We start from the raw sequence: 16,295 nt of genomic DNA, 5'->3' as shown, positions 1-16,295 counted from the left end.
TGGGGCGCCTGGGTGGCTCAGTCGGTTAAGCCTCCGGCTTCGGCTCAGGTCACATCTCACGTTCGTGGGTTCGAGCCCCGCGTCAGGCTCTGTGCTGACCGCTAGCTCAGAGCCTGGAGCCTGCTTCCGGTTCTGTGTCTCCCTCTCTCTCTGACCCTCCCCCTCTCATACTCTGTCTCTCTCTGTATCAAAAATAAATAAAACATTAAAAATTTTTTTTTAATGTTTTATTTATTTTGAGAGAGGGAGAGGAAGACAGATAGAAGAATCCCAAGCAGGCTCGCACTGTCGGCACAGAGCCTGACACGGAGCTCGGTCCTATGAACTGTGAGATCATGACCTGAGCCGAGATCAAGAGTTGAACACTTAACTCACTGAGCCACCCAGGTGCTCCTATAATACATGCATTTAATAAATATTTTCTGACAAGATCGATCATCAAGATATGATGGAGGAGTGCCTGAGTGGCTGCGTTGGTTAAGCATCTGACTCTTGATTTCAGCTCAGGTCATGATCTCATGGTTTATGAGTTTGAGCCCTATTTCAGGCTATGCACACACTCTCTCTGTCTCAAAATAAGTAAATGTTAAAAAAAAAAAGAAAAGAAAGAAAGAAAAAAGAAAAGAAAAGAAAAGAAATGATGGTGAGTGGGAGGATTAAGTGATAACCAGGAGGAGACTGTGAAGGAAAGAGAGTAAATTCTAACACAGATGCTTTCCTTTAGCCTCACAAGCCCCACTTTGCTGTTGGTCTGGTCAAGAAGATTGCTGTTGATGGTAATTCAGTAACGGATACTAACTTAGCCAGGATGTGAAAACTGATAAAGACCTGAATCTTGGTGCAAAAAAAACGGAAGTTTTCTCTAGATCTCAACCAAGAGAAGGTTGGCACCACATTTCTCCCACACAATGCGCCAAACAATTTCCTTTTAGTGTAGGATGGGGAGCTGTCACTTGTTTAATCAATCAGCAGAGATAATGAAGGTCTGTGGCAGAAGAAAGGGAGAGGAAAGAGGAAAAAAGGAACAACCAAAAGGAGACAACTGAGAAGAGAATGTCCTATAGATGTCTCAGTCGGGAAGGACAGTCAAGGCTCTTTATAAAGGGTTTGGGACACTCCTGGAGTATTTTGTCAGTATAATATTTGTTAATATGAACAGATTAGCAAAAGCAAGCTCATTCCTTCCTCCAGCCTTTTCTCTTGGCCTTCTCCTCACCTAGAGGATTCTCCCTCCTATCTATCCAAGTCCTGTGCACTGAGATCCAAACAAGGTCCTGTGTCTCCATGACTACTCCAGCACCTCCTACCCCCACCCTGACTCCTACAGTGCATCTGCTGGGTGCCACATATTTCCTACTAGATTAAGCACATTGTCTTTGAAAGATGCTTATATGTATGTCTTATAAAACCCCTTGTAAACTCCTTGAGCATAAGGGCCATTTCTTCTGCAGCTGCTACATCTCCCACAGTACAGACCTTCTAAAAGAACCTCTGTCTGGCCTTGGTGACTGACTGAAGTGTTCATTTGGCCCTCTTGTTCTGGCCAGCAATGCAGAGTGCACAATAAAGTCCTTTCACTATGAAATGACAAAGTCAAAGATAGAGGAGCTGAGAAAGTACTTGTACAGAATTATTTATTGTCTCAAATGCCTCATGGTAACCAGATCCCAGAATCCTCAGGTTTGACAGAAGTGGAAATAACCTTGATATACATGATGATGCTTTTTGAATCAATATTTCACTCAGAGAGAATGCATAAACAAATAAATTAAAACATGGGCTACATGAGTCAGGGAAAGGAAAGATTTTCTTTTGTGACTAACTGATACTCCCCCCAAATCCTTTTTTCCCTGTGTCCCAAAGCTATGAGGCATTTATGGTGGAAATTATTACTTTTGATATTTCTGGTGATAACAGTGCCACTGGAAGAAAGGATGTGATTATGGGAAGAAAAAAGGAGAGATTCACATACCTTATATTTTCATCTCTAAATGTCCCAAAGCTTTTTCAGTTATAAATAGCAATCAATATTTAGGAAAGAAAGCTGGAGTCACACTACTTTGGATTCTGGGTCTCTACTCTTCCACAGTGAATTTTTTTTCTTTTTCTTTCTTTCTTTCTTTCTTTCTTTTTTTTTTTTTTTTTTTTTTGGCCTTGTGTTGAGACAGGGAAACTGAAGGGCCCTCATGGGGAAAAAAGCTGGTTTTTTTCTTTGCTCTTTTTCCTGCTTCTATTCCTGTTAGGACCTGCACTCCCACCCTGCATCAGGGCTTATGGTACAAATAATGTATGCCCTCCTTATAAAGGTCAAGGAATTAATGAGTTTTTTGGAGTCCTGCAGCACAATAGGGTGACTGGGTGGGGTGGTCATATAGGTTTTCATGATCACTGACTCCAGACACCACTGACTCCTGACACCCAGAACCCTGGCTCCAGGGATATAAGTGACTTATGGAGGACACCTAAACACTCATCCTTGTTTTGAATGGTTCCTGGATGCCTGAGAGGACACATACCAGACCACAGTCCTCTGTAGAAACCTCAGACCCCCAACCAAAGATGAGACCCATGGTCCTTTTCCTTTCTCGAGTCTCCCTAATGCTCCCTCTGTATCTACTCTGTCTATATCTTCAATAAACTCTGATCTCACCTCCTGTTGGCTCAAGTTTGATTTCTATCCTGCATGAAGCCACAGACCCTTTTGGTTGGTTCTGCAGTACCCCCTCTGGGTCCTCGACCTGACCTGCCTGCATTAGTGTGCTCTTACAGAATCCTGTCTAATGATACGTACACGGTTTGCAACTCTTTGATCATGCCTAAAGCTTTAAAGCCATAGGGTACTTGAGGTTCATGAGAATTGTTCATTAGCCTTGTGAAACTGCAGCAATGTTTCCAAGGGATCTAAAAGTGTTCAGGTCCACCCGTGTGTTGCAAGGGGAAAATGACTGTGCCAGCTTGGTTTTCTTATAACACTCTTGTTTTGTTTTTGTTGTTGTTGTTGTTGTTTTAATTTTTAATTTATTTTTTTAAGTAATCTCTACATCCAATGTGGGGCTCCACTCTTGAACCCGAGGTCTAAAGTCATATGCTCTTCCTACTGAGCCAGCCAGCTACCCCTATTTTCTTGTAAGACTCTTGTAAGGAACCTGCTCTAGAACAAGACTAGACTTGTAGATATATATATATATATATTTAGATGTATAAATACACACACACACACACACACATATATACACACAAACATATATATATGTATGTAAGCTGTCTCTTTCTTAGGCAAATGGTATTCTAGTTTGGGTTTCAGAGGGCTCTTTATATAGCTTGCAGGAGATGATGGGTCTTTCAGTATTTCTACTCTAGTAAAATTTGGAGCTTTGACATATAATTAGTATGTAACCTGTCTGTGGCATGAGAAAATATGTTCAATCATCTAATGTGATGTCAATTTTCTTTAACCTTCTGTGTAAATGGTGCACATTAAAAAACCAGGACTACTGTCAGATTTTTCTTTATATATATATATATAATGACAAGGAGACTATACAACATCATTAAAGAACCAGAATTGTGACTAGGTTCACTGCTGTCTGTCTTGGAGCAAGAGAAGGGATCATCCTTGAAATGATCACCTTTCCTTCTGGGGGAAGGACCCTGGAATAAACTAAGTATTTACCCAGCTAGAGATCAGGGTTGTCTGATCCAAATGGTCCCATCATAATCCTTTTTTTCCGGGCAGTGAGTAGATCTTTCACAGGTGACGGTTGATCTCTGCTCCTTGTGTTTAGGCCCAGGACTGGACTCTGTGACCAGGGATTTGGTGTGCAGGGCCTCACAGGCTGCAAAGAAATATTAACACATGAATGCATATGCCAAACATATGGTCTCACATAAAAGGTAGATCCAAACAGAAAGCCTCTTCAGTCATGGTTTATCAGAATAGCTCTATTAATTACTATAATAAATAAGAAAACAGATTCTATGAATTCAAGACCTATCTTTCTTTGTCCCCAGTCAGAAGACTAATGTGGTGAATATGCCTGAATTTCCTGCCCAAGAAGTCTTGGGAATCTGTGTGGCACCGTTTGCGTTAGCCTGTACTTTCTTTGTCCTTACTATCATGCAGAAGCAGCAGCAGCAATGGGTCAGTCTTGTAGCCATGACTAGAGACCTGCTCCTGCGGTGTGCCGAGGAGGTGTGTTCACTGAGGGTGAATAGTCCCTGGGGAGGCGGTACTGTTCTATTTCAACCCCGAAATCAATATAGTAATGGGCAGGGTTGAGCCTGTACCTAGGTTAAAGCATCCTCAGAAATCTAAATAGTTTTAATATCAATTTTCTGTATTAGTCCATGGAATAATAAGAAAGAAATCCTTGGTGGAGGGAAAAAAAGAACCCTCATACACTGGTGGTAGGAATATAAATTGGTATAGTCACTGTAGAAAACAGTATGGAGTATCCTCAAAAAGTTGAAAATATAAATACTATGTGATCCAATAATTCCACAACTGGATATTTACCCAAAGGACACAAAAACACTAATTTGAAAAGATATATGCATCCCCATGTGTATTGCAGCATATTTACAACAGCCAAGACATGGAAGCAACCCAAGTGTCCATCGATAGACAACTGAATAAGGAAGACGTGAGAAACACAGATGCATGAATATGACTGCCATAAAAAGGATGATATTATGCCATTTTGCAACACCATGGCTGGACCTGAAGGGTGCTATGCTAAATGAAATAAGTTAGAGTAAGAAACACAAGTGTCATATGATTTCACTCATATGTGGAATCTGAAAAAATAAAACACAAAAAAACAAAAAATGAAAGGGCACCTGGCTGGCCCAGTTGGTGGAACATTCAACTCTTGATGTGGGGGTCATGCATTCAAGCTCCACGCTGGCACTAGAGCTTACTTAAGAAAGAAAAAATAGGTAATAAAAAAAGTTTAAATGAGTAAACAAGGGCACCTGGGTGGCTTCATTGGTTAAGTGTTTGACTCTTGATTTCAACTCAGGTCATGATCTCATTGTTTGTAGGATCGAGCCCTGTGTCAGAACTGTGAACTCACTGTCAGCAGGAAGCCTGCTTAGAATTCTCTCTGTACCTTCCCCCCTCTCTGCGCCTCCCCTACTCAGTCTCTCTCTCTCTCTCTCTCTCTCTCTCTCTCTCTCTCTCAAAATGAACAAATAAACTTTAAAAAACAAAAATACATTAATGTGCAAATGCTGGAATCTATAGATGTTAAAAATTAGACCCTTTGCATCTAGTTAAACTTAAAATGAAAACACTAATCTTTTTAAAGATTTTTTTATTTGGGGGGCACGTGGGTGGATCAGTCTTGATCTTGGCTCAGGTCATAATCCACAGTTTGTCAGTTCAAACCGAGAATTGGACTCTGTGCTGGTGGCGCAGAGCCTGCGTGGGATTCTGTCTCCCCTCATTCTGCCCCTCTCCCCTCTCAAATAAGCTTTTAAAAAAAGATTTTCTTTTACATGAGCAGCAGGCAAAGTTTATTAGAGTATAAAATCAGAAAGTATGAGTAGCATGAAAGCTCTCTTTACAGAAGAGGGGGCGTTCAAAAGTGAATGCCCCTAAAAAAGGATTTTTTAATTTTTGTTACTGAAAAATTTGTTTTAGTATTTTATTTTTGAGATAGATAGATAGAGAGAGAGAGAGAGAGAGAGTAAGCAGGGGAGGAGCAAAGAGAGAGAGAATGAATCTCAAGTAGGCTCCACACTCAGTGTAGAGCCCAATGTGGGGCTCGATCCCACACCTGTGAGATTATGACCTGAGGCAAAATCAAGAGTCAGAAGCTTAACCGAGTCACCCGGGCACCCCAAGATTTTATTTTTAAGTAATTTCTACACCCAACGTGGGGCTTGAACTCACAACCCTGAGATCAAGAGTCACATGCTCCAGGAGCCTGGGTGGCTCAGTTGGTTAAGAGTCTGACTTCAGCCCAGGTCACAGTCTCATGATCTCAGGGGATCGAGTCCCATGTCAGGCTCCACAATGAGAGCACAGAGCCTGCCTCAGATTCTCTCTCCCTTTCTTTCTGCCTCTCTCCTGCTCACACACACTCTCTCTCTCAAAATAAATAAATAAGCTTAAAAAAAAAAGTAGCCACAGACGGTTTATAATGAATGAGTGTGTCTGTGTTCCAATATAAGTTTACATGTGGGCACTGAAATTTGAGTTTTTACACATTTATGTTGCAAAATATTCTTCTTTTGACATTCAAGATTATAAAAATCATTCCTAGTTCACAGAGTGTTTAAAAACCAGAGAGAGGCTGGATTTGGTCCAAGGGCCGCAATTTATTGACCCCTGATTTATGGTAATTTGGTAAGTCTTAAAAATTATAAGTAAGCAGTCTCAAAGTTAGACTGTAATCTGCCTCACATTTGACAAAGCAAAGGCTTATTCCTTGAGGCCTTAACCAAAACAAGTCAGAAATATATGCAGTAAAACAGAAAGTTCTTCTATTGCCCATAATTCCATTCCCAGAGGCAACCTCTGTCTTCAGTCTGCTATATATCTTTCCCAACATTCACCTGTGCAAATACACATACATATGCACACAACATATATGGTTTTAAGGAAACCATATATAAATGTATGAGTTGTGTTTTTTAAACAAAAAATAAGACAACATATATATTTCTTGGTGATTTGATTTTTCAATTTACAATATATTTTAAACCTCTTTCCTTGTCATTCTTTTTTTTTAGTCTCAGTTTTCTGGTTTTTTTGTTTTTTTTCATTGAGACAGAAACAGAGTATGAGTGGGGGAGGGTCAGAGAGAGAGGGAAACACAGAATCCAAAGCAGGCTCCAGGCTCCAAGCTGTAAGCACAAAGCCTGATGTGGGGCTCAAACTCACGAACCAAACCATGAGATCATGACCTGAGCTGAAGTTGGCTGCTTAACTGACTGAGCCACCCAAGTACCTTCCTTGTCATTCTTTTTAACAATTGCCTACTAGTAGGCATTTGTGTCATTTCCAATTTTGAAGTTATAAGCAATGGACATCTGTATGTGTAACTTTGTACACATAGGTGCATATTTCATTTATCTTTTTATTTTAAAGATGTCTATTAATTAATTTACTTTTTAAAGTTTATTTATTTGAGAGAGAGAGTATGCTGGCACGCAAGTTGGGGAGGGGCAGAGAGAGAGGGAGAGAGAGAGAATCTTAAGCAGACTCCCAACATGGGGCTAAATCTCATGACCATATTTAAAAAAAAATTTTAACATTTACCCACTTTCGAGAGACAGAGCATAAGCATGAACAGAGGAGGAGCAGAGAGAAAGGAAGATGCAGAGTCTGAAGTAGGCTCCAGCCTCTGAGCTGTCAGCACAGAGCCCAACGTGGGGCTCAAACCCATGAATCATGAGGTCATGACCTAAGCCAAAGTCAGGCACTCAACTGACTGAGCCACCCAGGTGCCCCATGGGTGAATATTTTAAAGGACAGATTTCTAAAAGTAAAATTAGTCAAAAACATTCAAATTTCTATATTGGTGAAGTCATTGAAAAGTTTATACTAGAGTTTCTCAGTCTTGATTCTGTTGACATTTGGGCTGAATAATTCTTCATTGTAGGGCTGTACCGTAGATTGTATTTATTAGCACTTCTGGCTTCTACCCATTATATGCCAGTTCAACTTCCCTGTTGTGACAACCAAAAAATGTCTCTAGATGATGACAAATGTCCCCTGGGGGCAAAATCACTTTGGGTTGAGAACCACAGCCCTGGACATTTGTTGTCTTTTATTTTCCCTTTATTTCTTTTTTCCTATTCCGCTTTCAACAACTTCTCATATTACCCTTCCTTCATGAAGGAAAAGTACTTAAAGGAACTTGTGATTCAGCATATATCACCTGTGAGATAATAGAAAAATATATATATTAGTCTCCCCCACCACCCATTCCTGGCACAGAGCTCCTGAAACTCATAATTTCCTAATGATAAGACCACTAAGAGCATCTCTTGTTCTCATATTGGTCTTTGACCCCTTTCGGGACACAGGGCTCTTAAAACCTTTGTAAATTCTTAAGTAATAAAGAGAAACTGGAGCATATTTTGGTCTATTGAGTTAACCCTGGGTAGGCTTCTGGGTGAGGACTGGTCACCGGAAAGACCAAGCCATGATTATGAGACTGACGCGCTGCCCGCTGCGCTAAGAAGGCACCTCCAAGCCATGATTAGAAGCTTGGGATTTTCAGTCCCTTCCTCATCTTTTAGAGAACGGAAAGGGGCTAGAAACCAATAATTAGTAATTAATCATGCCTGTGGGGGGAAGCCTCCATAAACTCCCAATAGTATGGAGTTCAGAGAGAGTTTCCAGTTGGTGAACACATTCACACCAGAAATGTGATGCACACCCCAACTCCATAGGAACAGACCTCTTGCTTTGGGGACCCTCCCAGACCTCCCCTGAGGTAGCCTGGTCTGTCTGTTCATTCACTTGTCTCCTTCATTGTATCCTTAGTAACTGGTAAACTGTTCCCCTGAGTTTTGTGAGCTACTCTAAAAAACTAATTGAAACCAAGGAGGCAGTTGTGGAAACCTCAGATCTGTAGTCAAATTGGACAGAAACTGAGGGTAACCTGGGGACCCATTACTTGTGATTGGCATCTGAAGTAAGGCAGGAGAATCTTGAGGGCCTATGGCCTTAACCTGTGGAATCGGATACTATCTCCAGGTAGATAGTGTTAGAATTGAGTTAAATTTGTAGGACCCCCAGCTGGTGTTGCAGAGAATTCCTTGTTGTGAAGAAAAACCTTCATGCATTTGGTGACCAGAAGTGTCAGAAATGAAGTATTGTGAATGTTTTGTATGTGTAGGGTAAAGGAAACACATAAGAAAGACACAGGAGGAGGAAAGAACTGGGTTTTCTTTATACAAGAGGGGAAAACTGAGGTTGTTCTAATACATCACCCCTCTGTTATTGAGACGGGGAAGCTGAAGGGATTCCATGAAAAAAAAAGCTGAATAAAAAAAATGTGTTTAATGTTAATTTGTTTTTGAGAGAAAGAGAGAGTGAGTGCAAGCAGAGGAGGGGTAGAGAGACACACACACAGAATCCAAGCAGTCTCCAGGTTCTAAGCTATCAGCACAGAGCCCGATTCAGGGCTTGAACTCACTGTGAGATCATGACCTGAGCTGAAGTTGGATACTTAACTGACTGAGCCACCCAGGCGCCCCCCAAAAGCTGGTTTTTTACTCCTTTTCCTGTCCTGCTTCTATCTTGCTAGGACCTGCGCTCCTACCCTGCATCAGGGCTTATGGTACAAATAACATATGTCCTCCTTGTAAAGGTCAAGGAGTTAACGAGTTCTTTGGAGTCTTGCAGCACAATAGGTAATACCTAAGGAGTGACCTGGCGGGGTCATCATGTAGGTTTTCCAAGATCACTGACTCCTGACACGGAGACCCCTGGCTCCAGGGACATAAGTGACTTATGGAGGACACCTGAGCAGTTCCTAGATGCCTGAGAGGACATGTATACATCCCCAAATCCCCATACCAGGAGCAAAAACAAGACAAGACTTTCCTTTTGGAGTCTCCCAGATGTTCTGTCTGCATCAGTACTCTATGTCTTCATTAAACTCTGATCTCATTTCCTGCTGGCTTGAGTTTGATTTCTATCAGGCATGAAGCCATGGATCCTCTTGGCTGGTCCTGCAGAACCCCCTCTGGGTCCTCAAACCCAGGTAGCTCGTACCATTATGGGCTGAATTGTGTGCCCCTCCCAATAAGATTCATTTGTTAAAGTCCGAACCTTCAGTACCTCAGGCTATGAAATTTGGAGATAGTCTTTAAAGGGGGTAATTAAGTTAAAAGGAGGTCATTAAAGAGACCCTAATCCAATATGACTGGTGTCCTTTACAAGACAAGGTGCCTTTCACAAGACAGGGAGCAAGGTCATGGAAACCAACTCTGCCAATACATTGACTTCAGACTTCCAGTCTCCAGAACTATGAGAAAATAAATTTCTTTTGTTTAAGCCATCAAGTTTGTAGTACTTTGCTATGACAGCACTAACACACTCTTCAAATGTATTTGAATTTTATTTTATTTTTTGTTTATTTAGTTAGAGAGAGCACAAACACTTGAAGGGGGAGAGGCAGAGAGAGAGAGGGAGAGGGTAAGGGAGACAGAGAATCCCAACCAGGCTCTATGCCATCAGCACAGAGCCTGATGTGGGGCCTGAACTCACAAAAGGTGAGATCATGACCTGAGTCAAAATCAAGAGTCAGCCATTTAACCAACTGAGGCACCCAGGTGCCCTATTTTAACTTGTTTTCTATAGCAAACTTTCCGATAAGCAAGTATTAACTTCTATAATCTGAATGTCAAGTTCCTTTGATTTCCTCATTTTTTAAGTTTATTTATTTATTTTTAAGAGAGAGAGAGACAGAGCGCACATGCTTGAGCGAGTGGGGGAGGGGCAGAAAGAGAGGGACAGAGAGGATCCCAAGCAGGCTCTGCACTGTCAGCACAGAGCCCAATGAGAGGCTCCAACTCACGAACTTTGAGATCATGACCTGAGCAGAAATGAGAAGTTGGACTCTTAACCAACTGAGCCACCCAACGGGCTCTTCTTTTTTAAAAGAGAGAGCAGACAAGCAATGATTGGAGATCACAAAAAATGAGATGAGTTTGGGAAAGTAAAGATTGTTGCTTAAAAAACACTAGCTGATCTCACAGGTTAACTAGCTTCAAGTTAACACACTCCTTGCTTGCTGACTTAAGGCCCTTCATCTGTAACAGAACCAATTTGCTTTCTTTGAGATTTGCCGGCCACTGGTCTTGTGGAAGAGAGGACCACAATATTCCCAGACCACAGAAGCCAGCAAGTCTGGTTGAAGCCCCCTTAGCTTTCTGATTAGCTCAGATATCTCTTAGCAACATGTTTTTCAGTTTTAAGGTCACACAAATGACTTTCCTGACTTCTCTTTGGACATATGTAGACCTTATCCTCCTTTGTAGAAAGAACAGAATATTCTTGTCCAACTTTTGGGTACCAAGGAACCAGAACTTCTTACACAACCTTGAAGTACCAAGATAACTCTGAGCCTGGCATCATTGAGTCTGCACGGGGATCTGCTGGTGTGCTCTCTCTTTTTCTCTCTATATCATGCATGAAAAAAAAATCTCTGGGCCAGGCAGAAACCTGGGAGTTCTCCTTTCGACAAGAGTCTGCCTTCTCCCTAGATACTGGACTCCCGAATAAAGCTCATATTCCTTCCCAATCAAACCTTGTCTATTGTCTCTTGAGTATTGGCCATTTGAGTGAATGGCACCTGAACTTGGGTTTCAGTAACAATATGTTTTATGTAGGAAACCCAGAACACACAAACAACCAAAAAAGAAGATAAAAATCACCTGAATCCCACCATACAAAATAATCAGTTTAAAAAAAAAATTTTTTTTGAGAGAGAGACAAAGTGAATGGGGGGGGGGTGCAGAAAGAGAGGGAAACACAGAATCCAAAGTAAGCTCCAGGCTCTGAGCGCAACATGCGGCTCGAACTCATGGACCATGAGATCATAACCTCAGCTGAAGTTGGACACTCAACCCACTGAGCCACTCAGGGGCCCCCAAAGATAATTACTGTTAAATATTGTGGTGCAAAGACTCCAAAACTTTCTTTACTAGCATATTTTCTTTTAAAGAAGCAATAGCCCCCAGTGGAGTCACTTTTGCTAAACCCGACCAAGACTCAACACCTAAACCTAACTGCACTTCCAGCCTCTCCCAACAGTGGAATTTTAAACCAATCAGTCTGGAATTTCCAGATCTGCACCTTTAAGGTAATCTGCATGATAAGACCCGTTGTCTTCCCCTGTGGGAAGATAACTTCCACTGAAATAAACAACCTATTCTTTTAACTTCTTTGTCCCACCCTCTTTCCGCCTATAAAAACCCTGCCATTTTTGTACAACTTGGAGCTCCTTTCTGCTTGCTGAATGGGATCCTTCTTAATTCATAAATTTGTTGAATAAAGCCACTACATCTGCAAATTCACTCAAATTTTGCTTTTTAACAGTACGGATGGGTATGTGCATACACATCTCACAAACATAAATATCCCCCAACATGGGATCCTAATGCAATACTTACTGTGTCTGCTTCTTTTCCCACCCAATGATACACTAAGAATATTATTCCATGTCATTCAATTGTATTTCTGAAAATGGTTATTAATATCTGCTTTTATAGTCAGAACTAAGTAGCACCACAGGAAAAGTGATGAAATTTAAAATAAATCAGGCTCAAAAAGATGTTTCTCAGTCACAGGGGAAACTAGAAGACAGATAGCAACAGCATTCTTTGGGAAATCACAAAATGTTGAAAAAGAAAAGGAGGAGGTCACAGGAAAGACTGGGAGATGTTTATACAGGATATGGAAAAGATAAATTTATAGCTCTGCTAGCTGAATTTCTTCCCAAACTTCGTGAGCCCAGAAGCACAGCTTTTCCCCCTAGTTCACTATAGGATGTATCCCTAGTCTATTGAAAACCGCTTCCTTTGAAAAGGCAATGAAAGCTCCCAGTGACTTCCTCAACAGCACACACAGTCTGTGTGTTAAGAACAAGGATGCCCTTCCTGCTTTTCCTTGTTCTGTGCACTGCAGCCCTAAACTAGACACAGGACTTGGGAGGATATAATTTGGTTTCAACTAATCCTGCCCCCCTGACACCAGCCCCAGCTCATACTTGGACCCCTGGTTTAGTAACTGCAGAGCAGTCCTCACACAATGCCCTTGTCTGATATGGTCTCTGTTGATTTACTTAAACTTCCACAGAACATATGCAAAAATAATCTTAATCTCCTCATCCCAGTTTGAGGACTGCCTGTCCCACTCCAAGTTTCTTCAAATCAGGCCAAGGGCACACAAGCCATGTTATAGGGCTTTGCTCCATAATATTAATTATTTTAGGCACCATTTTTTAAGTGTTTAGTTCTGTAGCACACCCTGTGCTAGCTAAGTGCCTTATATGCATTATTTTATCTTCACAACTCAATGAAGTAAGTTCAATTATTATTCCCATTTTACAGATGAGATTACTGAGACCTGAGAGAATAACTTGACTGAGCTAGTAATGCCACAGTTACTAATGAGTGACAAGGAATCAATTCTGGTTGGTCTGCTTCCCACAAACATTTCCTGTGCACCTCCTGTGTGAAAGGCAGTTTGCTAAAAGCAAGAGAAAAAAGCATAAGGAAGACCTGTCCTTGAAATCCCACCATCCTTGAAAGAGTTTACAGTTTAGGAAGGAATATGACAAGTACATAATACACCAATACAAGGCACAAGGTGCTAAGTTCATGTAGAAGGGTCAAAGTTCTCTTAGAGAAATGGGAGAGCCTTTGGGGAGGAGACGGACTATGAAATGGGCTTTATTAAGGGTTTTCACAAGAGATGTTTGGAGGACAATATTTAGGGGAAATAGCATGAGTACAGGTATGGAGTGTTATACCCAGATTTTAATATCACCCCCAAAAACCAGAGATTACCTGGGAGACTGAATCACACATGCAAAAGCAAAGGGCTTTATTACGAATTTAGGCCCAGCCAGCCTAAACTTGGGCTCACAGACTTACTGGATCCACGTGGAGTGAGCCCCGAACAAAGGCAGGGTAGGGCTTTTATGAGTTTGGGAAGGGGGAGTTACAGGAAATACAGTGATCCAATCATTATCATACAATATTATTGACAGCAGGTTTAACCATTCACATTGCCTAGAGTATTTGTTACTTTTGGCAGGACCCAATCACAACATTTAGAGTATTGACCAATCACAGGGTGGGCCCAGGACCCTCACGTAGGCCATGACTAGTCTTAGCCTCCATCTTTAGGCCTGCCCTTAGAATGTTACAAGGGTGGTCCCTCTTGCCTTGGGCAATGTGTGCCCTTCTATTGTTTCATGGAGTCAGTTTCAGACCTCTATCCTTACAGGAGAACATAGGCAAGAAACAGTAAACAGTTTAACTTATAGATGTAGAGTTTTGGGGAGTTGTGTCTGATAACATGACTTCAGTTCCTAGCTAAGGAGCTTGGATTGGTTGATGGAATACCAGATGGGTTTTGAATGGGGTGATGGCAAGTCTGGGTATACAACCTGAGAAAATTAATGTTGTAGCTACCTGTGTTATAAATTAACATAGGGAGAGATCAAACTTAGAGTTTAGCTGGGAGACTACTTGTAATAGACCAGGATTTCTTGGTCTCAACACTATTGACTTTTGGGTTAGATAATTATCTGGGTGTACGTGGGGGGAGTCTTATTTGCACCGTAGATGTTTAGCAGCATCTCTGGCCTCTATCCACTACATATTATAACATTTACCCCACTCCCAGTTGAGGCAAAATCGCCCCCACTGTAATAGACCATATTACGGACAAATTTTAAAAGGTGGATGTGACACATAGGCAGGGGTAAAATCTAAAAGCTTTGGCAAGTGTTTGGAGTCCAGAGGACTGAAGAACCAGTGAAAAGGCCCTACAGGTCATGTAGTCTAACATACTCCTAATTGCTTGCAACTCTAAACTCTTTAGAAGGACAATTTGGTAAACCCTTTGAAGGGAGTTTGGTAAGACCTATTAACAATAACAAAAACTATCTTGTCCTTTGGCCCAGCAATTCAATTCCTGGAAATTTATCTTAAATGACTCAAATGAAGACACATAATCTTTATGTACAAAGCAACAATTGTTAGTTACGTGGAATAGTGACCAACCCGTTCTCAACAATTGCACACACCCTCATGCCTACCACATTGAACAGTGCCTATTAAATGAGATGCTCAAATTTAAGAAGTCGATTTAAGATTCACAAAAGTTATGGGGTGCCTGGGTGGCTCAGTCGGTTGTGTCCCACTTAGGCTCAGGTCATGATCTTGCGGTTCGTGGGTTCGGGCCCTGCGTCAGGCTCTGTGCTGACAGCTCAGAGTCTAGAACCTGTCTTCAGATTCTGCACCTCCCTTTCTCTCTGACTCTCCCCTGCTCACGCTGTCTCTCTGTCTCTCAAAAATAAATAAAAGACATTAAAAAAAAAAGATTCAGAGAAGGTGTGATCCAAGACTCTGGATAATTTGTAGCTAATGAAACAAAATCCCAGATGGGGTGAAAAAGGCAGATATCAATAATCCAAGTATAAAAGCTCATAATTTTCTTTTTAAATTTCTTTTTTATATCATAGAGAGGGCAATGACTGGGATTTTGTCTGTCCTTGCTTTTTTTTTTTTTTCTTCTAATTTGAGGTGGGTCAAGGAGGGACTTGAACTTACAACCCTGAAATTAAGTCATATGCTCCACCAACAGAGCCAGCCAGGCTCTCCCACTGTTAGAGATTTTGTATTGGCCAAAAGGAGAGAAGTTACGGCGTCAATCAATGACATCATCTGCTCAGAAAGAAGACCCGGCGCGCACCCCCGCCCCCACCCCGTTTGAATTTTGCCTGAGGAATCTCGCTCTTTGCGCGATGACGTTCCTTGAAAATAAGAATTTTGGATTTCCCGTGCAAAGTTGCGGAGAAACACGCTGTTCGGGGATGATGACATCCTGGGAAACACCCCAATATACAGAGATTAAAGAGTCCCCAGCAATGTGGTTTTTAAATTGCCCTGCAAACGTGGAATCCCTGCTGATCTGGCAGGGATTCCACTATTCTGTGAGAGAATCCAGCCGGGCGAGAGGGAGGTGCCGGATGGAAGAATGGCAGGCGTGGCTAACCCGGAGGCTGCTGCAGGCCGCGCCCCTTTCCCAGAGTGCCCCGCAGCCGCTCCCTGCGAGCTCTTTCCTAGCCTGTCCCGGGCCGGGCTCGGAAAGGGTTCCTGCCATGGATGGGCTCAGGGCGAGCGCTGGGCTGTTGAGGCGCGGGCGGTTGAGACGCCGGCGTCAGCCGCAGCCACACAGCGGGTCAGTCCTGGCCCTGCCCTTGAGGCCCAGGAAGATCCGAAGGCAGCTGAGGAGAAGCGTGGCGTCCCGCATGGCCGCACTGAGGGCCCAGACACTGCCGAGTGAGGACTCGGAGGACTCGAGGGTGGAGTCGACGGTCGACGATCCTGGAGACTCGCTGGCTGGTGGGGCAGCGACCATCTCGGATGCGGCCCGGCGAGAGCCGTACGGCCACCTGGGGCCTGCAGAGCTGCTGGAGGCCTCGCCCGCGGCCCGCTCCATGCAGACCCCCCGCACGCTGGTGGAGGGGCAGACCCCGCCGGCACGCCTGGTGGAGGCGCAGACCCCGCCCGCCCGCCTGGTGGAGGCGCCGGCC

At 42.6% G+C, this 16,295-nt stretch overlaps 1 protein-coding gene and 1 long non-coding RNA gene across 2 annotated transcripts in view; one reads left to right on the top strand and one right to left on the bottom strand.

Moving 5' to 3' along the window:
* Positions 1-810, top strand: part of LOC115302810 — a 63,344-nt gene extending 62,534 nt beyond the window's left edge. Inside the window, exon 3 of the long non-coding RNA XR_003913644.1 lies at positions 725-810. This is a non-coding gene — a long non-coding RNA (uncharacterized LOC115302810). The remainder of the gene's footprint in view (positions 1-724) is intronic.
* A 2,685-nt stretch (positions 811-3,495) lies between these two features.
* The window catches only part of HEATR4 (HEAT repeat containing 4), a 49,647-nt gene continuing 36,847 nt past the window's right edge, over positions 3,496-16,295 (bottom strand). The window contains exon 17 of the mRNA XM_029952661.1: positions 3,496-3,836. Coding sequence (XP_029808521.1) covers positions 3,678-3,836 — 159 coding nt within the window. The 3' untranslated portion in view covers positions 3,496-3,677. The remainder of the gene's footprint in view (positions 3,837-16,295) is intronic.

This window comes from Suricata suricatta, chromosome 9 (genome assembly GCF_006229205.1).
Source record: "Suricata suricatta isolate VVHF042 chromosome 9, meerkat_22Aug2017_6uvM2_HiC, whole genome shotgun sequence".
Taxonomy (NCBI): Eukaryota; Metazoa; Chordata; class Mammalia; order Carnivora; family Herpestidae; genus Suricata; species Suricata suricatta.
The sequence above is the reverse complement of the archived record's forward strand: the minus strand, read 5'-3'. Positions and strand labels throughout refer to the sequence as shown.